Genomic DNA, 23,586 nt, shown 5'->3' with positions numbered 1-23,586 from the left:
CAGAGTCGATTGGCTGAAGGCCCGTCCGCACCCCGACATCTCCGCTTTCGGCGAACCCACGGCCCTGCTCGTCCTTGCGTCAATCCGAGGTACTCTTTTTGCGGGCAATGTACCTTTCTCTCAACCGGGCTCTTGCCTGGGTCCAAGGTCCAGGGAACAGACAGCGAGAAAGGGAAAGGGAAAAAAATACCCATCTCCAAGGGAGTGGGTAGAGTACCTCCATAGTATCCGTAGCAGGAGCAGTACTCTAGTAGGTAGCACGACAACGGAAAGAGTCACACTCGTCAAGCGGCTCCATCCATCCCCAGAGACCCCGAGAGAAAGCAGCAACAGCTTTGATACAAAAGCAGATCGTCCTGCAGCACTACAAATAATTCCCGAGCCCTCCCGTCCGTTTCCAGAGCCTCTCTTTCGCGTTTTCCCGTATCAGTTCGGACTACGAGGTATCTCGGTCATCAGTCATCATTCTCATTCTTCTCTCTCTCTCTCACTACCTCACTCTCTTCCTTTCCTCTCTCTCTCAATCGTCTCACTCGAGTCACACATACCTGACCAATTCGTGCTCTGCTCCAACAAATTCCGACTACGCCCTCCGCTTCTCACTCCGACCCTTGGCTTAAACCCACCGCCGAACATCAACGACAACGGGACCAGACCGACATCCCAATCCACATCGACATCCGCAAAGCAAACCGCAAACCACTTCGCCTTACCTCAACTTCCCTAGCTTCCTTTTTCTCTCTCGCTGCTAGCTAGCCCTGGTCCCCGCATCCGCACTCCTCTCGCTCTCGTGTGTCGTCATCGTGCTTCCAGCCAGCGCATGTTCGTTGCTGCACCCGCTGTTTAATTAAATCTCGAAAAAAGCACCCGGCCACGGCCCATCCCTGGATCGAGAAACCACTACCACGGTGCAACTTGGCGCTACAGACGCCCGTCTTGCCCCCGGCTTGTTTACGACTTACACCAAGCTTGCAACCTCCCACTATCTTACCCTTACCTAGCACGGCAACATCAACCACCGTCAGCTACAAGCCTCTCAGCCGAGTTAGCCCTCGCAAAAATAGAGCGCTCATCCGGCCGTCCTTCCTGCGGGCTAGCTAGCACCACCACGGCCGCCCAGCACCTCATCCGCCTGGGCTTGAACACCGTCTGTGTCAGCGGCATCTCGCCGAATTGATAATTAGATAGGAACCTGTTCCTTGGGTACGGGCATTCATAAAGGCGTATCAGCCGCCCGCACACACGCTGCAGCATCCGCTACCGCTCTCGCATCCTCACACACACACGCTCTCACACTACTCACCCACTCACTCACTCACACACACATACAAACAACACACACCCATCACTTATCAGCTCGGTCAAATACCTACCAGGCCATATCCACACCCCCAGGCAAACCCGCCGCTATCTATCAGTTCCCATCACCAAGGCGCCTTAGCTATTGGAAATAAGGCACACCACATCAGGCGTCCCCTGCACTTGCGGCTGCTCTCGACCCCTTCTTAATCCTCCCAGCACCCGCTCCGACCTGGCTTGTCTGCGGGGGGAAACTTGACTCTCCAACGAACGGGCAAACACAAAAAATCTCTTCAGCGGCGTCGCGCAACGGTCCAGACCTTTTTTTTGCCACTCGGAACGCGTGAGAAAGCAAGGACCAATTTCCTGCATTCCCATACCCAAGGCCACCAACAGGACGGCAACCCGTATCACACAATCCCCGTTTACGAAAAATTTTCACGAGAGTCACCAACTCGATTCCTTCACCTCCACGGGGTTTTAAACTGGGTCTTTCTGTCTCTGCTCGTTGCCAAACCCGACGGCCGAGACAGCACGGGCAACCACCTTACAGTTGTTTTGGTGTCAATCATCGCTCGTTAGGGGAATTGCACGGCGCCTACCCATCCACCAAACCACCACCATCCCCGCTTATCTTCCTCCGCCTGCCACCACCAACACAGGCTCCCGCTGCATCACAGGCACCACTGACTGTCTGGGAGACGACAGACAGTGAGGACTTTCGACTACAAGAAAGACCCCTGCCAGCATAGCATTGGCTTTCTGACCTCACCCTCTCTCTCTCATATACTCACTCACACACACAACAACACACAATGCATCACAGTCGCAGAAAGTCCGGCAACACCTCCATGACGGAGAAGACCGTTACCGCCACTGATCCCTCCCGCTATGGCAAGCGCCCAACAACACTCTCCCGACGCCAAACACCTGTCGCCGCGCAAAAGCTGGGCAAGAGCCACAGGGACCGCGAACGCGAATGGCAGGACTCGTGGGACGATGACCGTGAAAGCTTCCCTCAGTTTTGGTACGTAAGCATGATCTGTCTTTATCACTCTACTTCCTCACCTCGGCCTTTCCTTTCTTTTCTCCTCAGCCTGGCGCAAGTGGCTGCCCGCGCCATGTTCTAGACTGGCAATCCCCGCAACAGCTCCGTCCTGTTCTACGCAATGATCTTCCATGGCTCGCTGCAGACGGTTTCCCTCTTCGGGAGTGCTGCAGTGCCACGATGGACGCGCAGCTTCGGGCGTCACCCATTACCCCGTCTCCCGAGAAGCCTCTCAAGCCCATCTTGTTTTTCATGACTATCACAAACACACCCGCTGACTGGTTGTGTTCTAGCATGACGTGCGAAAAGCAATTCGTGCCCCAAGACGTCAAGACGCTGTACTGCTCAGAAGCGTGCCGCCTCCATGATCAGCAGAGCGCATCAATCGGCAGGAGTCACAGCCAGGTGCACCAGAGTCACTACCCTTTCTACGCTGCAGGCAACCCCGAACCGAGAGACATCGTCCCCCGCGCCTCGCCATCGAGGCCCAACTCGATGCACTTCTCCCCGCCCACGACACCAGGTGCCACCAGCGGTGCTCAGTACTCGTCTGCCATCTCCGCCCTGAGGTCGCTCAGCATCCGCCCTCCCAGCCCGCCATCCCCCACATCATCGCACCCCAGCAGCTTGTGGCCCTTCACCAAGAGCAGCGCCGCCAGCCCCAGCTCCTCTTACAACCGCAGCGGCAACGGTTTCTTCCCGGCAACCTACGATGGTGGTTACGCTTCCACCGGCTACGCTTACAACTACAGCTCCAGCGGCATGGATCGGCCGCTGCCGACGCGGAGACCCACTGGCCCGGGCTACTCGAGGCCGAAAAGTATCGAATTGGTGACACCCATGGTCGGTCGCTAACGCCCACCAAAAGGGCTTGGGGAGGACTGGCGCCACCAGACACACATGGTTGTGGACTACCATCCCATTGGCAACGCACGACGACATCGGGGGCGGAACTGGCGTATTGTTCGGCGACCTTCTTTCGCACCCGAACAGGTGTACAGCGGGGGGGCGACGGGGGCGCCCTCAAGGGCTTTCTCCTCTCGTACTCGCCTGTCCACCCCAGCCCCCAACGCGGGGTTAGCGTCGATTTCGAGCGCCGGAAAACGCGGGGGTTTAATTTACGGGATGGACGACGGCCGATAAGGGGGAGATTCGATGCCAAACTTCAGCTTCTGTCTTGTTTGCTGCTCTTCCTGCTTCGGGTCGCCACATTTCCGAATCATCCGGCACTCACTTTTCTCCAGCCGATCTCATTCCAACACCACCCTCGTCCCTTTACCCCACGAAAATGACGCTTTGACGCGCGCGGAGAAACCAGCATGGTGGAAGTCACTAGTGTGGGGATTTGCCAATTTGCGCATCTGCGGCGTGTTCTCATCGGTCATGTGAGCGGGGGAGGAGCAAGGGAAGGGGGGGATCACACACTCAAAACACACAAAATCGGGGTTGCATTGGCATAGGCATTGATTGGCATTGACACAGCGAGTTATTGGGGATATTGCCTGTCTGGATTTCGAACCGGCTGCTTGGTACGCCATACCCAACTCATCACGGAGGATCTCAACGACATCTCCGTGCCGGGGTGGGCTGTGGCCGGGAACGATTCATGACGGGGGAGTTTTCTTATTTTTTTTTTTTCATCTTCTCTGAGCGTTGCGCACGTATCGTGTGTCGTTCACGCCATCTTGAAAGCATATTAGAAAGGCGGGCATTTACGGGTCTCCAGCTTTTGCATGAAAGGACAACGGGTTCTTCAGGTTATTACTAGGGCGCATTTTTCGTCATCATCATCATCATGACCTTGGGATAGGAGGCACATGGCGGATACAGTACTCCCCCTCCTCTCAAAACGACCATAGTCTGGCTTTTTATTGTATGTATCTCATTACGCGATCTGGGTATATGTCTCTAGAGCAGGCACAACCTGATTTCGCAAGGAACAAAATATGAATTACATCATAATCATGTTTGTTTGTGTATAACCGGAATGTCTGGTGTCTGTCTCACTCGTACGGCGCGCGTTGAGAGTGTATGATTGGTGAATAGCGGATGCAGACACACAGGCCTAGCTACCTAGCATCAAGCAACTAACTCGTGCATCCGGGGGTGTGAGGGAAGGAAGATACCTGCTCTACCGGTCATGGTATCAGTTCCACACTTATCTGAACCTGCCCACCTCCGCAAGACCCATTGTCGATCTATCTCTGTTTTTTGTTCTTTCTTTTTACCCGGACGAGACATGTATGGAGTGAGTGGCCCCGCGAGTGATGTGCGCAACTGACTCGGCGGTGGGTTCTTGCGGGAGATGGACAGGAGTAACCTACCGTTGAGACGGCAGCCGCAGAGGACGGTTGATGGATAATTGGGGGTGGCCCAGGGGTGGTGGGAAAAGGTGTTGCGCGCACCGTAGGATTTTGATATTAATTGGACACCCGTTTTTGGGAGGAGGGAATCCTTGGTTTTGGTTTGTGTGTTTGCTGTGCCGCTCAAGAATACTATAGAGAGAGGTCTGGACCGCTTTCTTTTCGGGCCCGAGGTTTTGCTGAGGTTGTACAACGTGCTTACGGATGGGGGATGATGTATGTGTGTGGTCTGGTTGGTTGGATGGATGGCAGGTGGTGAAGGATTATTGTGCCTGTGTGGGGGGAGGGAGGTAGTGTTGGCGCCGGGCGGTTTCCGATATTAGAGACTACACTACGTGTGATTGTGCTATGTTTTTGGAGAGCTCCTGGTTTGGGGGTGTGAGGTCGGGATTTCCCATCACGACGACCCTTGGGACGCGTCGAGGCCTGCGGGCGCGGGAGAACTGCGGAGTGGGGTTTGGGTGTCCCGGGCTGTTTGGCAATTTGGGAGGTCACTCTTCTTGCGTGGGGCTTGGCTTTTCGTTTTGGACGATCGTGAGGAGCAAGATCTGGGGGTGGGCTCTTTTCTCGTCACGTTTGGGGTGGGCGGTGGAGACAGTCACGATTCGGGAATATGGGGGGGGGCGTCGAAAGAATATGGGATTATACTGTGTGGATGGCTTCCGAGGTCTGGCATGCCGAGTCATGTGGGTTTGCTACATTTGCTCGCGGGATGGTGATTATGTTGTATGGGTTAAGTCAGATGAGTTGGTTGATTGAGGTTGAGGCGAAGTCGGCCAAGGGTTAGGTGTCCTATGACGAAGCGGTTTACGAAGGTCTCGTGCGTGTGTGTGTTGACGATCGTGGTGATGACTTTGGCTGACGTACGGGCGTTGGGTGTTGTTTGGGGGCGGTGTAGGTCCGGTGAGCGGGTTGAGGATCCAGGTGAGCGGAGAGGACGCCGCGAGCCGCGAGCCGCGAGCCGTGAGCCGTAGGTCATCACACCTTGGGCCGTTTTTGGAGCCGTTGCAATAAGAGATTCTTGGTGGCGGCGCGGCGGGCGGCTGAGGCGCCTGCTGTGCAATAAGGGACGGCGTGTGACGGTGTCCCAGGGAGGACCGGTTTAGTGATTCTGGTTGTGTGTGGTGGGCTGGATGGGTGGGATGATGACGTGAGAAGGGGTCGTGTGGTTTTTGCCTACTTGGGATACCCGGGGGGAATCGCATAGTCGGGAAAACTGGAATCATGGTCTGCTTTGGGCAGGGTGGTTGGTTGCGTAGCGCTTGAGTTGGATTTTGGGTCGATCAGATTGGGTGAGGAAGGTGAGAGCAGCGACATGCAAGATAGGCTAGTCTCGGTTGTTGGTGGCATTTGCCAGATCTAATCTTTGCTCGGGGGTGAGATATCCGAGATTTTGGTTTAACCCTCTGGCAAGAGCGGCCCAACGGTTCGCAAATACGTCAGGTTTTTTTGAGACATGGTAAACAGGTTTTGTCCCCTGCCTCTGTGTGTGATGGGATGTGATTGATGCACGCATTTACCAGTCGCGTCTCCAAATGATTTGTGTTTTCCCGCGTTCGCACAGTATGCGACGTTCCTCGCGCGTTTGCTCGGGGCTGGTTACCGTGGGAGGCAGAGACGGCCGGCGCCGTGTCGGCGATGCCGGTGTTGTTCGGGGTGGAGCATCGGGGGTGCCCGAGTTTTGCGGCGTGCACGGTGCTTGGGCCGCGGCCGGGAGAGGAGGAGGAGATTGCGACGCTGTGTGTGTGTGTGGAGGAATGACTCTCCCCCCTGCTTTCTCTTAGGGATTGCATCGTATCGGGGCCCGGTCTTATTTCGGGAGGATACGGTGACAATATCGTGAGGGCATTATTTACTGAGCCGCTTTTGGCGGTTGTGGGAAACGGCAGTTTGTTTTCCCCCTCTTGTGGTTGATAATCGCTTACTCGACACTGGTCACTAGTCATTTACACGATAATCTCCCTCACGCCACTTGTGTACTTGCTTCAGCAGAAGGCTCGTAGGGTCCAAGTCTTTCATCATTTGCTGCTTCAGACACCCTGCAAACCCCGAAGTGCCGCGGGGTGCTGGGAAGACGGCGACGGTCTAGGACACGATATTTTCGGCACCAAGGGCGAGAGCATAGCCCCGGGACACCATCCCTTCATGAGGAAGACAATCTTGTAGCCAAACGATCTGGGATCTGGGATTTACTTGACCAGATCATAGCTGCTGATTGAGTATGTGGCCCCCTAGAAATGAACACAGAGCGGCATCGTGCCTACCGTTTACCATGACCAGCGGAATTTTGACGCATACTTGACTACTCTTGCTTCTTTCGTCGCCGCTCGCATTTCCGAATTACATGTTGCATCTTCTTACGTTGACTCAATGACGAAGCAAACGGGACACCTATATCCGGAATAGTTTGCTGAAACATTCTCAGCCTAGGCGATGTCTTCTTCTCTAAGATCTCGTTGGAGACAGACGGCTAAGCTTGACTTCTGAAGTCGACATCAGGTTCTCAGTACTGCGGGTATGAGAAATGCAATGCCTCAAACAAAGGAAATCGAAAATGCATAAGGTTAAGTACGTTGTAAGATTATTTTCGTAACATTAGACACATGAGATTTAAGTAACGGATGCTCTCGCTAATACATTCAAAATATACACCATTGAGGACCCTTTTCACCTATTGTAAAATGTTTGGTGCCTCGAATTCCCATTACCCGCCCGATCATCATCCCGGTCCGCGCTCAGCTCCTGCGGCGACCCGGGCAACTCCACTGGTGGCGTCGGCTGGACCTCCACCGGAGGCGTGGGATGCGCCGCCGGTGATTTTCGGTCTCCCATCGGCGGCGTATACACCGGAGGGGTCCCGTGCTGGCTACCCGGGTGGCTCCCGGACGCGACTTGGACCATGCTCACCTGCGGCACCCACATGTTCCCATTGGCGTCAATTTGAACTTGATTCGACAAGGTTACCGGGTCTGGAAAGTAGGCTTGTTGCGGGGGGTAGGTTACCGAGGACGAGCGCGTCATCGAGGAGCCTGCTGCTGTCGTCGCACCGGAGTGGTGTCCCCCTGAGGGCGGCGGCGGTGGAGAAAGAGCTGTTGTGAGTGCTGGAGACTCGGACGGGAGCTCGACGGGTGGTCCCATGTAAGGCGGGACCGTTTGTGCAGATTGCGGCGGCGGAGGGGAGTGCGGCGGTGGCGTAAAGGGGGAGGGGTGATAAGGAGGCGAGTATGGCGATGCCGCTGGGCTGACGTGCGTTGCCGGCGGGGACCATGCCTCAGACATGGTCTGCGTATGGAATGGCTGGCCTGAGCTCGAGTTGGGAGGGTTGTGGTATTGTTGGCTGCGGCGGCGACGGATGAGGCAGAAGCAGGCCAAACCGAGCAAGATGATGAGGGCGGCAGCTCCGACTGCGATGCCGACGATGGCACCGGTGGAGAGGGACGAGCCACTGGATGGAGCGGATGTAGCAGAGACCATGCGGGTGGGTGTTCTGAGCGTGATTTCGGCTTGGTCGGCCAACATGAGGCCCAGGTCTGCGGTATTCCAGCCAGCTGCGGGAGATGTCTTTGTTGCGCCGCCATTGCCGTTGCCGCCTATCACTGCAATGACTTCATCTGGGACCGAGTATGTCGTCTTATTCGGGGAGTAGAGTTCCCAGATGCTCTTGTTCTTGTTCTGTTTGCCAAGGTCGACGTTGTGTGTCCCCCATTGCACGGGGTAGTCACAGTCGTTGGATGAAGGGAAAGTTCCGCCGATGATGATCATTTGTGCGCGGCCTGGTACGATGTTGCAGGACAGAGAATGGTGAGGGTTCGAGCCGGTGCCGTTTGTGGAAGGGAACATCTTCACCCATGTGAATGTTGGGAGGGAGAGAACGTAGACGTCGTCGTAGCCTGCGCCAAGGACTCCTGGGACCGTTGCTCCGCCGTACATGTAGCTTTGAATATGTTAGTGATGGACGTTAAGAGAAGGAGGGAAAGAAAGCCTAACATGTTGTAGGAGGATTGGTCCGCCGACCATGTGACGCCTGCGCAGAAACGCCGTCTCATCTCGGGGATCTGGCCCGTCGCCTTTTGCGTGTACCACCTGCTGCTCAGGATGTCGTACATGAAGATCGTGTCCATCGGCTGACCCTCCCCTGTTCCGTTCGTATTGAAATCCTGAATGCCGCCAAAGTAGACCAGCATCCCGCCGCCTCCAGCAGGTATGTAATGCAGACTTCCTTCAGCGCGGCGGACGTTGTCTGGGCCAGTATTGTTCGACCAGCTGTTCGTGTCCATGGTGTACTTGACGAGCCCGTTAGTAGCGACTGGTGGACCTGTTCCCCATCCCGCGACGGAGGCGTTGCTAAGCCAGCCGCCATAGTAGTACGCTTCACCCCTCGTGTCGACAGACACACCAGCTCCGTAGCTGACTTTTGAAATGGGAATACCGGACCGTGGTGTGCCGTACGATGTCCAATAATTATTAATGATATCATAGGACCACAGATTGAATGGGGATGGGGGTTCGGCATTGTGCTCGCCGCCAAAGAGATAGAGACGCTTGTTGACACCATCGGCCCATAGGCCACCGCCGTTGGTGTTGGGAATAGTTCCGTTCTTTGAGAGGTTCGCAAATAATGGCGGCATACCCACATTGGGGGCTGACTGGGAGAGGTCTTGATAGAGGAGCCATGGATCTGAATGGTGTTAGCGAGACTTCTTGAACTATGCAATCTTTATAAGTGGAACTATCAGCGACGGTAAGTGGACGTACTTGAGTAGTTACTCGGATTCTCGTTTATGTTCCAGTTAATGAGCCCCCCATCGATGTACAGTTTGCTGTCTACAACAGCTGTCTGGTGCCCGAATCGACGACAGAAATTGTTCACGGGATCTTGTTGTGCGATGGCCGGTGCCACGAGTAACAGAACGGACGCACATAGCAGAGACGTCTTTGATCGGATCTCTAACACTCCTCCATCCCGGGCTGTCGATCCATCCCAGTATGGGAACAGGCCCATAGTGAATATATGCGAGTAATTGGCGTCCAGTCGGCAGTTCAAAATCCAGGGTGTATCGAAGGCAAGGCAGGCAAGGGAGAAAAGTAAGTGGGGATCAATAGGATTTGTTCTGCGGACCAGTCTTCTGTATGTCTCGTGGATAGCGGGTTACTTCTGCAAACCAGAAAGGAAAGATCGTCTGGTAGGAGCGAGCAATGGAATGCTGCGCGGAGATGAACGTGGTTCAAGGGAGAAATGTGATGAGGAACACGGTCAAGGTTGAAGACGCAGAAGGATTGCAAACCTCCAGAAAATAACGGAATTGCCCACGAAAGGAGTTCAGGCTAGGTCTGCCCAGAGATATGATCCAGCTCGGAGACAAAGAATCGAATGGGGAACAAGAGAGTGCGCAGGCTTGGCAAGCTAGGAGTGCCACTCAACCCCGCGACCAGAAGGCATGAAGCCAGACCGGATCCAGACGGGCGGCGGCTCGGCTGCAGCCAGAGGCTGACCAGATGTGAACGGGCGAGACAGCTGGAATTCTAGCCCGGGACACCATGCCTCGATCGATGTAGCTTGCTTTGCCACGTTCGGTACTCTGCTTGTCTGGCTGTGAGTGAACCTGACTCCCGGGTCAAGTGGGGGACGGGGAGGCGCCTTGAATGTCAAGCGGGACAAGGCCTAGATCGAGATGATCATCGACTTCGATGATTGTAGTTTTTCTGTTGTGAGTATCAATGACATGTCCAATATTTGAGTGCCAGGGGTTTCTGAGCTCATATGTCAACGCCCACACATGCCGCGAAGGCAGAGGAATAACGTTTGAGACAAATTGCGGTGAAGCAGCTGCTAAGCAGGCACGCAGATGGGATTTCATGGCTTGCGCTGCAGCTGCGTCAGCCTCCCGGGAGACTCAAGTGCCAAAAAAAAAAACGAAGTGGTAGCAAGTCAGACAAACGGGAAGTCCGTGGAGGCTTAAACACGAACGCGGCCTTAACGTTGTGTTTAGAGAAAAGGCGGCTCAAGCTAGAGCTTGTGGACGGTACGTACGAGGTCCAATTGGAGAAGTGGTCTGGAGAGTCCCGCTTCAGCTCACTGGAGCAAAGTTCCGGATGGGATGGAGTTCGGGCAGCCACATGGCACTAGATCCTGCATCCGGCAATGGGCGTGGCAGGGCTGAGGCCTACGGCTCAAAGAGGAGGCGCGACTTCGCTTGTTGGCTGGGTGAGATAGTAGTTCACGACGCGGGCGGGAGCCGTTGGAAGGGTAGAGCAGTAGCAACCACTTTCGACTAATTAGCGGGATGGCAGGGCTCTGGCGCCGAACAGTTGGGTCCGAACTTTGAAGGTGAAGTTTCCATTCAGTGACCAAGGAAAAGTTTCCACCGAAATGCATGGTTTCGTTCTTCCCATTGATGTCTATCTCTTCTAAGGGTAGCGCACCCTCGACTCATCGGTTGTTCTGAAGCTCTATTGATGTGCATGATCCGTACTCCAGCAAAGGTGGGAACTGCATCGACGACTGCCTTGGCAAGATCTGACAAGAGATTCAGCCAGTTGTCTTTTTGCGGTAGGCTGTCCTTGCTATCGTCTCTTTCACTGTCCGCTTCGATTATCCATGTCGACCATGTCTTGTGGCAGAGGTCTGACTGTTGCTAATAGTTCCTGGTAGACATCGTTCAGCTCCTGCTCGTCGGGCTTCTTCTCGACTATTTTCCGGAAACACGGTTTCGTCTTGTCGGGGTTTCCCTTCTTTGGAGCCCCAGTCAAGATGCGAAAGATCTTGAATTTCCAGGTTCTGAGATTCAACCGGGGGCCTTCAAAGCTTTGCAGGTCTGAGCCGACGCCAGATTCCTCTTGTGATTCTCTTAATAATACCTCCTTTTGGAGGATGCGCATTACTTCAGTGATAACGACTGGCTCAACCCCGTACCGATGGCTGAAGGCATGTTCGATGTAGTTCTGCAAACCCCAGAGCTTGAAGGCTCCAGCGCAAAGCCTCATGCCCTCGTGGCAAAGGGGGAGACCCATTGGATAGCCGTGCAACTCGCAGCGAGCGTTGAAGCTGTTGATGATGGGCAGCAATTCGATGGGGCGCTCCAAACGATAAAGCGCATCTGATATAACCGTTGCAATAGCGGTGGCGTTATTTGCAATTGTCTCATGACTTTGACCAGACGTTAGGAATCTCGAGAGTAAGCGCTGAAACTCTTTGGCATTGTTTGGTTCCTCTAAAAGTCGTGAAAGCTCTTCAGCGCCCAGTCGCCATGGACGGGCGTTGTGCTTTCGATGGATGAGCCACTCTAGAAGGCGCTCGTCGTCTTCACAGACGGATAAGGGAATGCCATTTTTGTCGACAACTTCGAGTTGAACACTGTCAGCATCTTGGGTCCCGCGCCCTGGGCGTTTGGGAGCTCCCTGAAGAGCAGCAGTCATGATGTCGAGATCCGTGACACGCCATGGTTGCCAGGACTTGCTTTGAATGATCTCGAGCTTCTTCTTGGCGTCCTTATAGTCGGCCTCAAGTTTGTCGATGCGCTTTCCCATGGCATCCTTCCTTGGATCTGACTTCCATTTTGCGGTCTGGGCCACTTCTTCGGCCTTGTCATACGGTCGCGTGTAATTGCTCTCGTAGCTGTCCAGGTCCAAAACCGCCTCTGTGAGCTCAAAAGGCTTCCACCATGGTCCTGGTGTAGGGGTGCTGCGTTTTCTCAGGTGAATCCTCGGTCGTGTCCTTTTCGTGAGATGAGCAGTAGAATGAAACGGAGCTGCCGCGGCAGGAAAAGAAGTTTTGCGGCGAAGGCCTTGGATGCCACTCGCACATCTCAGAGGTGGCATAGCTGGCGCGCTTGGCTAGCTCATTGGGTGCTCCGAGCTTAGGTCAGTTTTGGGGATGAAGCTTTTCAAGGACACGCGATGTCGCTTGAAAAATCGTCTGATTCTGGGAGCCGCATACTACCCAGGGCGCGTCTAGGTGCTGAGGGGAGACTGGACGCAGGGGGTGTTGGGGCTCGACAGGGATGGCCCGCCCGCGTAGCCGCGGGTGCTTTCTCGCAGGTCTCCCCCCATACGATCCACAGCGGGTGGGGCGATTTGTTGTTCCGGTCGAAGCACAGCCACAAACAGTGCACCGCACCAGCCACATACTCTGAAGGCTGGAGATTTTTCAGAGGAGCGTCACGGCTACCGTCACCTGGCGCACTTCAGTTCTTCAGTGACATCCCATCTCCAACCAAGACCCCAGCGAACTTTCCACCATTTTCGATCAGCAAGACAACCACGGCCTTCCCGATCACATTTTCAAAACTTCAAAGATGCCTCCTGCCGCTAAGAAGAGAAAGACCGAGCCCAAGGCCACCGCCAAAGAGGAAATCAAGGAAAACGCGCCGGCAGAACCTGCCGCTACCGAACAGCCCGATGCTGAGGAATCCACCACAACAACCACAGAGGCAGAAGTCCCAGAATCATCCGCATCAGACGATGCCGTATTAAAGGCACAAGATCGCATGGCGCGCTTCAAAGCCCTCAAAGCCCGCGCCAAGAGCTCCTCCGACCAAAATTTCAAAGAAGCGACGCTCGAGTCCCAACGCCTCGCTACAGACCCCAGCCAACTGGCTGCTATCCACCGCAAGCAGGCCATAGCCTCGCACAAGCTTCTCAAGGCCGATGTCGAAGACGCCGGTGGTGACTTTGAGCGCAAGCGCGCGTGGGACTGGACCATCGACGAGAGTGAGAAGTGGGACAAGCGCGTGAAGAAGAAGGAGGCGCACCGCGACAACAATGCGTTCCAGGATTACACTGCCGAGAGCAACAAGATTTACAAGCGGCAGCTCAGGAATATCGCGCCGGATATGGAAAAGTACGAGAAGGACAAGATGGCCGCCATCGAGCGCGCGGCGGCGTCTGGTGGACTCGACATCGTCGAGACGGAAGACGGAGAGCTCATCGCGGTGGACAAGGACGGGTCATTCTATTCAACTGCGGACTCTACAACATTCACACAAAGCAAGCCCGACAAGGCTGCCATTGACCGACTTGTGGAAGACCTCAGGAGAGCTGAGGAGAACCGATTGAAGAAGAGGAAGGACCGCATGGCACAAAACGGCGACGACGGCGACGTCACATACATCAACGAGAAGAACAAGCAGTTCAACCAGAAGCTGGCACGCTTCTACAACAAGTACACTGCGGAGATTAGGGACAGTTTCGAGAGAGGAACCATGATTTAAGAGCCGGATGTTGAATTAATGGGAGTAAAGGCGCGCGGGGAGCCTTACGGCTTCTTTGGGGAATGATACAGTCTATGACAACTTTTAGAATACATGACATGCCCTAGAGCATGGTTTTTCTCCATCCCTTGTTCGCCAGCTCCTCGAGCTCAGGCACTTCGATAGGCCCCTGAACCTTGGTGTCATCCAGTGCCTCTACGACTGCCTCTGCCACGGACTCCACAGGCAAAGGCTTCACACCGCTTGCACCCATGAAGCTGCCCAACACGCCTCCAGTCAGCTTGTTGAACAGAGCACCAGCGCCCGTCATGGCAGCTAGAGGCAGTGTGAACTTTCTCGAGCTGTCGTACATGAAGGGCGGCCTGGGGAAGATGCCACGCATGCGCGGGAATTCGCTGGCAATTGTGCTTTCTGCCTCGCGCTTGGTGGTGATGTACCTCGCCGGTAGTACAGGCGCACCTCCGGCGGCAGAGATGTAGACAAATGCTTTCACGTTCTCGGCGTTTGACTGCTTGGCCAGGGCAATTGCGCTATCGCGGTTCATGACCTCGTAGGTGAATTGGTCCTTGGGGTTGGTGGGTTTGAGGTCAGCGCCCTCGGGGCCTTTGAGAGGGTCGACGCCGCGGTCCTTGACGGGCGCAAAAGCCTTTTGGAGACCGGAGATGGGTGACTCCTGGCCAGAGACGACTCCCTTGTAGTCGGCCTCGAGGAGAATGCCCATGCTGTGGACGACGAAGTCGGCGCCCTTGAGGAGCGGTGCATACGTCGCGGGGCGGAGCATATCGGCACGCTCCCACGAGACCTTGTGTGCCCATTGAGGAGGGGCTGGTGATGAGGTCACTGCCTGCCACTTGGGTTCACCTGAGCGGCTGCGGAACGATGTTAGAAGAGATGATCAGCTGGATGAAGCCCTATGGGAGGATGTACCTGATTGACGTGACATCCCAGCCTCTCGCAACGGCATACTTGCAGATCCTTGACCCGAGGAAGCCGTTGCCTCCGCAGACCACGAGCTTCTTGGTGACGGCTGATGTGGACATGGTCGCAGTGTGAGAAGGTATGAGCGGTCGACCAATTGAGGGAGAATTGGAAGAGTTCACGAGTGAACAGAGCTGGATGAAAGCCAATTGCTGTTGAATGAGATTGAACCCCGAATTCGGCGTTAGTGTACCGACAATCGCATGCCAGTTTCTTCCGAGAGTGGTTCGATGCCGTTCCGGACGCGGTGCAAAGTCATGAAATCATCACCCGCCCCGAAGCTCCCCCAGCTCCCCATTGAAATCTTCCAGGGTCTTGACGCAGGCGTGCGCTTACAGGGGTGCACAGCTAAATTGGAGCTTGTCATTGGCCAGACCCGATTCGCGTTGGCTGCGCCGTCCACTGTGCCTGAGCTTGGAATATTCCATGGGACGGACGAACCGACCTAGAAGAAATGCACCAGACACATCAGACCATTGAGTGTATACCTTACTGAGATGTTTGAAGCATTCCGAAATAAAGATATCAATACTACGTCCCGACGCTTCTTTTTCTTTAGCTATTATCACTTTGTAGAAAGTCATTGACCAGTTCTCGATTCCAGTGGAGACTCATCTATGACCTCATGACCAGCGCTGGAAGCCAAGCTTAGTCTAGAAATTGAGTACCTCTCCGGAATGTGCTCAAGTTCTGTCATTCAGGCGTTCAGTAATTTCAACCTCTCACTTTGTGCATTTTGCGTTACACAATATCTTGTGGGCTAGTTCCCTGTAAGTGCATTTCTAGATATATATCACACGCCTTCAGAAGGTCGCAGACAAGCACACAGGAAATGTAGTAAAAAACAGGCGGACTCATGAAAACAGCCAAAATTCGGTTCGATCAAACCTGCGAACGCCATTGCCTTTTGTATAATACACTTATTTCCTGACTTGCCGCTGGATTAAAGATGGCGTCGTGTCAGAGTTTCCTAGACCCGGCAACAGATTCGATGGGGAAACAGCGAAGGGTATTTCTGGCCCACTTTAAAGTTGCGCACCTGTAAGGCTACCTGAAGGTACTTCTTACCTTGTCTTTCTTCGCCTTGGGGCGCGACTGCAGAAACTATCCTTGCGACAACTCATTTTCCACCATGTACATCTTCGAACACCAACTTTAACGACGACGATTGTCTCCTTAATACTGTATCGTCACACAAGACATATCAATCCATAAGAGTAATTCGCAAAAACCGCAAAGATGGCGCCGCCCAGCAGCCTCGGTAAGCGCGTCAAGGGCACCCAGATCAAGCGTTCCTTCATCTACGGAACCACTGCCCGACCCTTCGATCCCGAGCGCAACCCGAAGCCAGAGGGCGTCCCTGACGACCACACCCACTCGTGGGAGGTCTTTGTAAAGGGTATTGACGACACAGACATTACCTACTGGCTTAGAAGAGTCCAGTTCAAGTTACATGAGTCCATCCCCAATCACGTGCGGAGTGCGTTCCCCCCTTCGCCTTTCCTACTAGGCTGCGAACCTTGCTAACCTCAACGAAGTGATCGACGGCGAACCCGGAAAACCCTTCATCATCCACGAGACCGGATGGGGAGAATTCGAGATCACAATTAAGATGTACTACGTGACCGAGTCCGGCGAGAAGCCCCAAACTCTGTACCACAATCTCCGCTTGCACCCCTTCGGTAGGACCGATGCCGAGAAGGAACAGATGGCCCGCCAGAACAATGGTGAGATTACCGCCTGGAACTACGAAGAGCAGCTCTTCAATGAGCCTTACGAAGCCTTCTACGAGATCCTCACCTCTGGAGCCACTCCAAAGGGCCATCCTGTTGGGAAGGGCGGCAAGGGGAAGAACAAGCCCATTCCTCCTCTGCCTGAGAAGACGTCTAACGTACAAGTTTCCTGGGAGCGGAGTTCCCTTCTGCCCGCGGTAAATAAGCCAGGACAGCCCTTCAGTCTCGAGACGGAGCAGATCGAGGTTAAGAAACTCGCAGAGGCCAAGGCCAAGGTCCAGAAGATGGCCGAGAAACAGCTCGAGATTCTTAAGGAGAGGGAAGCATTACTTGCCAAGCTCAAAGCCGAGAATGCTGCTGCTGCGAGCAGCTAGAAGCCGCCCAGCGCAAAAAACAAGGGGCTCTTTAGGAAACGACGCAAGACCGAGGAAGCCCAACGAAAGCAAGACGAAAAGAAGGTACAGGAAGCGAAGCAAAATCTGCGGAAGATCCTCGACTCCTAGATTGAAGCTGTTGCGGCCGCAGTGGACAGCAATATCCTGTGCCCGCAGTTCGATTACTCTGTGGCACTCGCGTCTTGCAGCGACAGCGAGGCCGACCCGTGGGAGTTAGGCGTCCTTGACGTAGCCCAGAACTTCGTACTCGACAGGATTCATGACTATGCGGCAGCCCGTTGGCCTCATGGGCTGAAGAGACATTTATATCTTGAAGCACTATTGGACGAGCATCAACAAGGATGTGCCCGTTTCTGGAGGAAAATACTTGACAGCAAAATCCGGCGGATGCTGGACAGTGCGCTTGACCACGAGGAGCAGGGCGACCACCATCTGCCACGGGGTGAGCCTATCGCTCCAGCAGAAATGTCACAATCTCTTGCACCTGAGACCGTAAAATATTTACGGACGGTGTCATCTCAAGCTCTGTCATACATGAGAAGTTGCAGCAGCCAGCACGACAACAGAAGTCAAACCCGACTCTTGACAGCACATGATGTGCCTGGGCCTTCTGCAACGCGTCATTTTCCGTATCCTGCGCACTCGAACATCGAACGACGTCGTCCTGAGGTTCGTACATCGCCGTTGAAGCGATGCATCTCAATGGAAGACGTCGAGTTGTCGAACAAAAAGGCAAGGATCGAGTAGTCGTCACAGGCTGAGCACATAAATAGGCTCGGCTTAGCTTGTTGATGTTTAATGGTGTAGCGAATCAAGGTGTATCGATAGCATGCTTCACAGACGCAATTGAGAAAACAGTACTATGCTTAGAAGATGGGAGTTTGATTCTTCCGACATGTCTAACTGACATGCCTTTCGCCGTGGGTCTCTCTCTGTCGAGCCAGGCTTTCGCGCAAAAAAAGATACTCAATGTCTGTCCACAGATTCCGTCTGACCCCTTTTTCCCCGCTCTTTCAAATGATATCAATGTCATTTCCTCTCTTGGTCTGCAGCAGCGGCTCCTTCCTGCTATTCTTCCACCTCCTCTCTCTGTCTATCCGTCCTCCGCGAACGTGACTCTGTGCATATAATTCCATGACAAAAGAAAAGGGTGTAAAGTTTGGTATGTATGCGTACGCGCCTTTTCGAGGACGTCGCTGAAAATGGGCTGATGATGCCGTGATAAGGTAGTAGCAGCAGCCGTAAGGTTTGGTGTCTCTAAAAGACTGCCGTTCGTCATGTCATCAGTTCAGTCGTGGTTGGTGGCCCCCCGAATCCCAACCCAAAGAATCCAAAAAGCGCAAAACAAATTCGACAATGAGGGGGGGAGCCGTGGTTTCTCCAATCTTTGTTTTCCCCGTCGTCGACAAAACAAACATTCTTTTTTTTATGATCCCCTCCCTTCTCCTGTCGAACGCCATGCGGATATACACATTAACACTAAAGCAATCAATGGTTTGGCAGAGCCTTTTGTGTTGTCTCCGCTTGAAAAAAAGGGAAAAAAGAGAGAAGCTCCCCAAACGCCTTGCGAGGAGAAGTCGATGGGACAGACGGTAAGGAAAATGCTAAATCCAGCAGAGTGGATGGATAGGTGGTGATCTTTGTACGGTCGTACGTTATGTTCACCTGCTATGCGCAGGTCTGTTGTTTAGGTTGAGGCTTCGTAGGCCGGAGGGGGAACATCCTCCCTCTCGTCCCACATGCCTTGCTGCTGACGGTTCTTCTCATCGTAGACACGGCGAGCAATCTCTCCAGCCATCTTCATGATCCAAGCCTGCTCGTAAACAGTCGAGTTCTCGCCAGCAGCGCCCTTCTCATTAGGATAAGTCCGAGCCTTGTCGGCTGGCTGTTGGGCCGTCGGAGTAGTCTCCACATTGAGGGCGCTATCGAGTTTGATAGGCGCACTGGGAGCCTCGGTGGGCGGAGCGTAGAAGTTGGGCTGCAAAGGAGGCCGGGAGTGGAGTTGGGGTCTCTCGACGGGGCTGAAGCGGACCTTGCTCGGCGTGGAATTGGCCAGCTCTGCCAGGGCCTCCTCCTGTTCAGGATCCTCCGCAATGGAGCAGGAAGTGAGGGGTTCGGTCGAAGGGCCTGCCACGGAAGCAGAATCAGACGCTATATCCGAATAAGTGTCGCTTGCCTCTGGTGTGGACACGTCGCTGTGGGTGCGACGGAGGTTGACGACTCTGTTCTTCTTCTTCCGGCCTGCATACGATTTCGATCTAATGCCAGCTCCCAGAGACAGTCCGGTGGTCGCCGAGTTAAGGCTCACCATGGACGGCCGGGATGGCAGGTGACCGTGAGCTGCGCTACCTGTGTCAGAGAATGTGTACGTGGTCGACGTCCCAGCGAACGAGTTCGTCTTGGACAAGCTAGGGGTCGCGGTTGGCGGGGTACTGTTTGGTTCAGACGCTGCAGGTCTGGTCCAAGCCCTGAAAACTACATCGCGGATACCCGGCGTGAAGAGGGAGCAGGTGCGATGAGAGTCGTTCAATGCAGCTAGTCTCAGCAGGTTCTTCTGCGAGAAAAGTGATTGGACCTCTGGGCCGCCCTCTAACGATAGTGACGACACGTCGTTCGCATCGAGCAGGTTGCCATTCGCGTCCACGGGGTCTAATGGGGGGCTAGCCAAGGGGTCCACTACGGTCTCATCAGTGTTCTCCTTGGACGCATCCTCGTCCTTTGGCACTGCATCGGGGCACCACAGGCGGAGAGACAGGCGGTGAATGATGGCGGGGAGCTCGTCCATCATCAGATTCCTCAATTGGGCCTCGATAGTCCGCTGCAGATAATCGCGCACAAACTGGATCGAATCAAAGGTCGAGGAGACCTTAAGCGATTCTAGCGGGTCATTCCGGAAAACCAGGGTGAGCCCCTTCGTCCTGGAAAACACCAAAATGATGAAAGCCGAGAGCTTGATCTCGGACAAGGTGATTGACAGCGGGATTGTCAACCCCGATGCCGCCGCCAATGGCTGGGGCGATGTGAAGCTTGGCTTAGAAGATAGGTAGGTATTCAGTGGATTTGCCTGTTTGTTGATATATTAGCCACTGCTATGACGCACGTTCCAATTTGGTAGGTCCGTAGAGAGGTTAAGGACGCGCATCCCAGCATGGCAATTTCAGCATCAATGCAAGGACGCGGGTAGGGACGAAATGTTTGATGAGTAAAAAACAAACACCGGGATGTTTGGGGCAAGTGCCGAGGGGTAGGCGAGGGAAATTTGGGCAGTCTAGTAACCGAGCTCATTGACGATGTTTTTGGAGCAGCGTCATCGAGTCTCGGCTATGTGGTCGTTGGCGGGGCTCGCGCTCATTCCAAGCACTGGCATGGGAATGGCATCGCGATTGAAAATGCCCGATGCAACGAATTCGCGCTGGAACGGGATGCGTCGGGGTTGGATTTGTGCATGTTCGTCGGGGTGCGGCATTGGTGAAGTCATTGCCGCGGCCGCGGCACCGAGCCTCGCCTCCAAAGCTGCGGGTGCAGGGAAGGCGGGAGAAAAAAAGCCACCAGAAAAAAAAATCGGCATACCTGAACCCGGGTCTTCAACGTCAGGAAGGCATCGCCAGAATAACACATTTTGAATATTCCTCGGAATCTATCCTCCGCAATGTCGCCAATCTCAAGAATCTCCAGCTCGGGGGGCACGGAGCCCAGGTTGAACTCGGTAACGAGGATGTCATCGACGATAATCGGCGGCTTCGGAGACTTGTTCAGGGCAGTTGTGAGCATCTCGCGGGCGCGCTGATAGAACTCGGCGTCGGCCGTCAGCGGCGACCAGTTGAAGTTGAAGGCCATGTTGAAATGGCGTTAACTGCGGCCAACCATCGAAGGGTGATTTGGTGTAGGCCGTTCGGCCGGGTAAAAGTAGGACGAAGTCGATCGGAGGGGGTCGCTATGAAATCGGCATTCGACGGAAAGAGCTCTTGAGCTTTGTTCGCAACGGATTGTCGGGAGGAATAAAGGACGGACTCGTTGAGGAGCAGAGCAATTAGAAGGCGAGAGTCCGGGGAAGAGCAGCGGGATAATATGGGGTGAGTGGGAGGAGAAGGAGGGTTGGTTTGGCGAGGAGGCAGGTCTTGGATGTAGATCGGGGCGAGCTCTGTGTGGTGGTGGTGGTGCGGTGCGTGTGTGCGTTTTCCTCCGAATGACGCTGGTCGGGTGCGCTACGAATACACTATTGTATTCGGGAGCGCCTCCCAAGGTCAAGGGAATACTCGGAGGTAAGTGGTGCGGTGCGGGCTTAGCGTGAATTTTTTTTTCCCTCCCGCAAAATTTCTGATACTTGGGAAACCGGGTGCTGTGACTGGTCGACTCCTGCAGGTGTCGCGTGCAGGGAGGTCGACTGGGGTGGGGCGACAGAGGCGGTGGGCACCGTCGGCGCCCTGTGTGAGTGGTCGGCGCAACGGCTGCAGCGTGATGGGCGCCCCCAAGCCACGGTTAAGACAGGAGGAAGCCCTTCCAGTTGGTCTTCCAAGTTCCATCGGGGGAGGGGGGGATTCACAGTGTTTGGAGGGGGTGTGCTCCACTTAATTACAGTGGTTGCAACCTGCTTGTCTGGCAGCCCGGATGGCGCGTAGCACTGAGTGCAGGCAGTGTTTACAGGCCCGTCCCCAGGTGCTTTTTTGCTTGTGAGAAGGGCGGTATGAGTAAGGTAGGGGCAAATTGGCCATCATGCAAGTCACCCGAGGTTGGATTCTAAGACAACGGGCCAGACTAACATCTGCCATCTGCCATCTGGCGCACACCCAAGAGGCATATCGCGGCGGGCAGCATTGCGACGGAGAAAGAACTAACAGCAGAGATCATGACGGTGGCCGATTTAGAGTTGGGCCTCGTTTCCCCAAGCGCGAACCGTCTGGGGAACGGGGGGTCGCAGAGACTCTTCAGATCTGTCAAGCTAAAATCGAATCAGCCTTCTGGGACCGTTTGGCGAAATGAACCCGCCGATGGCATGGCATGGCTTCTTCGCATCGCATCCGCATCCGCATCCCGCCGTGTTGGTTGGTGCCAGTGGCCGTTGCAGCCTTGGACCGGTCACGAGGGGTGGAGAGGCAGCAAAGATCGGACGACGTCGACAGACATGTGCTTGACATGATCCGACATCAGGGCACTTTACGCTCTAAGCACCGAAAAAGCATGAGATGACTTTGCAGGATTCTCGAAAACTGCCAAACTCCAGGAAACGCCGCCGTCCCCTTTTGGTGGATGCATCTGCATGAAGGCTGAATCTGGAAATCAATTTGGCATGGGCTGGTTTGCTCCATCTCAGACCATGCTCTCTCTCCCCTCTTGCATCGTCATCTTCCGTCTCCTGGACTGGGGGATGAAAAGATGCGCTCCACGGTAATACTCCGTGTAATAATAGCAAGGCAGACGCCAGGCCGGGGAGGTGTTCGTGGCCCCTGTAGACTGCTGGAAGAAGGATCAAGGACATGGACAAATCACGTCCGACGATTCGCTCTCGGGTCTTGCAACCTGCCCGCCGTCCCGGCCATCCCTTGGCCCCGAGGCGATGACTCTCTTTCCCCTCCTTCTTGACCGTCGCCCAGTCCGACGCTTTCTTATCCCATCGAAACCTCCTGTCAGATCTGCTGCAGTTCTCCCGTCACCCACGGCCCAATACGACCTGCTATCTACCTACTTTCAACGTCCAGCCAGTGCCGCTCGTCCCTTTCCCCTCACTCTAGGCCACTCATCCAGCCACCAACGGCCCTGTCCTTGGATCTGCTCTCCGCAGTGGTCCGCTTATCGGTGGAAGGGAGCCAACGGGCGACGCCGCAAAGGAAGAAAACGACGCAATCCATGGCTGCGTTCTGGGCCGCCGGTGGGGACTGACACGAGCGACCAACTGCACAGGCCATTCTCGGTCCTCCTCCGGCAGAGACCGGCCGGCACGGCGCCTCGCTTTTCTTGAGTGCTACCCAGATTGCCAGAGCTGAGAGCGTGCCTTGCTCTCGCCGCAGGAACTCATGTATGGAATGGAAACATGTGCATGGGGCGGACGCTGTGCCGATGGAATAATTGGACAATCTTCCTACGTATGCACCGTACTCGGCCCCTCAGTCTGCAACGGGAGGAGATGCGGTATCCAGTGATTTCCAGTCCACTAATAACGACGAGCCTCTCACGAGACTCTGGGGTAAATTTTAGCGAAAGTGAACAGCCTCACACGACTGCTCGCTCTGCACCGACCACTCGTCCCGTCCTGTTCAACGCCCAAAACATGACAAACACGCCAACGCCGACGCCTCCTTGCGGAAAGGGTGTCAGTCATTGGCCAACCCCTCAGCGCCTGCTGAACCAAGGAAGAGCCTGTCTGCTACGGTTGTGTCGACGGAAGCTCAGCTCGCCAGCGCCAAAAAAGCCAGCTTTCTGCTCCACTCCCGGAAGGGGAAAGTCTGTCGTCATCCTGGGATACCGCTGACTTCGCAAAGACAACAACAGCCCATGACAACAACTCCCTCGTTGCGCCGCAGCAACAAATCGCAGATGGAGACGTGTCGATACCGCTCCAAATTT

The 23,586-nt window shown here is 54.7% G+C and overlaps 7 protein-coding genes across 7 annotated transcripts; 3 read left to right on the top strand and 4 right to left on the bottom strand.

Annotated features, from left to right (window-relative positions):
- Nucleotides 1-2,114: 2,114 nt before the first annotated feature.
- Nucleotides 2,115-3,202, top strand: CGCS363_v006590 (uncharacterized protein; the record flags this gene model as incomplete). Its single annotated transcript, XM_036638439.1, has 2 exons — nt 2,115-2,326; nt 2,641-3,202. The coding sequence occupies 2 exons, from the start codon at nt 2,115-2,117 to the stop codon at nt 3,200-3,202; spliced, it is 774 nt and encodes a 257-aa protein (XP_036495301.1).
- A 4,175-nt stretch (nt 3,203-7,377) lies between these two features.
- On the bottom strand, nt 7,378-9,712 carry CGCS363_v006589 (Kelch repeat-containing protein; the record flags this gene model as incomplete). Its single annotated transcript, XM_036638438.1, has 3 exons — nt 7,378-8,644; nt 8,698-9,388; nt 9,466-9,712. The coding sequence occupies 3 exons, from the start codon at nt 9,710-9,712 to the stop codon at nt 7,378-7,380; spliced, it is 2,205 nt and encodes a 734-aa protein (XP_036496411.1).
- Nucleotides 9,713-11,286: 1,574 nt separating this feature from the next.
- On the bottom strand, nt 11,287-12,528 carry CGCS363_v006588 (uncharacterized protein; the record flags this gene model as incomplete). The annotated part of the gene is made up of 1 exon (XM_036638437.1): nt 11,287-12,528. One exon carries the CDS (start codon nt 12,526-12,528, stop codon nt 11,287-11,289), a length of 1,242 nt encoding a protein of 413 aa, XP_036496871.1.
- Nucleotides 12,529-13,004: 476 nt separating this feature from the next.
- SYF2 (Pre-mRNA-splicing factor SYF2) lies at nt 13,005-13,919 on the top strand (the record flags this gene model as incomplete). The annotated part of the gene is made up of 1 exon (XM_036638436.1): nt 13,005-13,919. The coding sequence occupies one exon, from the start codon at nt 13,005-13,007 to the stop codon at nt 13,917-13,919; it is 915 nt and encodes a 304-aa protein (XP_036496853.1).
- A 103-nt stretch (nt 13,920-14,022) lies between these two features.
- Nucleotides 14,023-14,959, bottom strand: CGCS363_v006586 (Uncharacterized protein; the record flags this gene model as incomplete). The annotated part of the gene is made up of 2 exons (XM_036638435.1): nt 14,023-14,788; nt 14,847-14,959. 2 exons carry the CDS (start codon nt 14,957-14,959, stop codon nt 14,023-14,025), a joined length of 879 nt encoding a protein of 292 aa, XP_036496404.1.
- A 1,177-nt stretch (nt 14,960-16,136) lies between these two features.
- CGCS363_v006585 (Protein AF-9-like protein) lies at nt 16,137-17,004 on the top strand (the record flags this gene model as incomplete). The annotated part of the gene is made up of 2 exons (XM_036638434.1): nt 16,137-16,377; nt 16,436-17,004. 2 exons carry the CDS (start codon nt 16,137-16,139, stop codon nt 17,002-17,004), a joined length of 810 nt encoding a protein of 269 aa, XP_036496396.1.
- A 1,708-nt stretch (nt 17,005-18,712) lies between these two features.
- Nucleotides 18,713-20,862, bottom strand: MDM34 (Mitochondrial distribution and morphology protein 34; the record flags this gene model as incomplete). Its single annotated transcript, XM_036638433.1, has 2 exons — nt 18,713-20,089; nt 20,596-20,862. The coding sequence occupies 2 exons, from the start codon at nt 20,860-20,862 to the stop codon at nt 18,713-18,715; spliced, it is 1,644 nt and encodes a 547-aa protein (XP_036495748.1).
- Nucleotides 20,863-23,586: the final 2,724 nt, after the last annotated feature.

Source organism: Colletotrichum siamense (genome assembly GCF_013390195.1).
Source record: "Colletotrichum siamense strain Cg363 chromosome Unknown KSG_Cg363_contig04, whole genome shotgun sequence".
Classification (NCBI taxonomy): domain Eukaryota; kingdom Fungi; phylum Ascomycota; class Sordariomycetes; order Glomerellales; family Glomerellaceae; genus Colletotrichum; species Colletotrichum siamense.
This window is presented reverse-complemented; position numbering and strand designations above follow the sequence as displayed.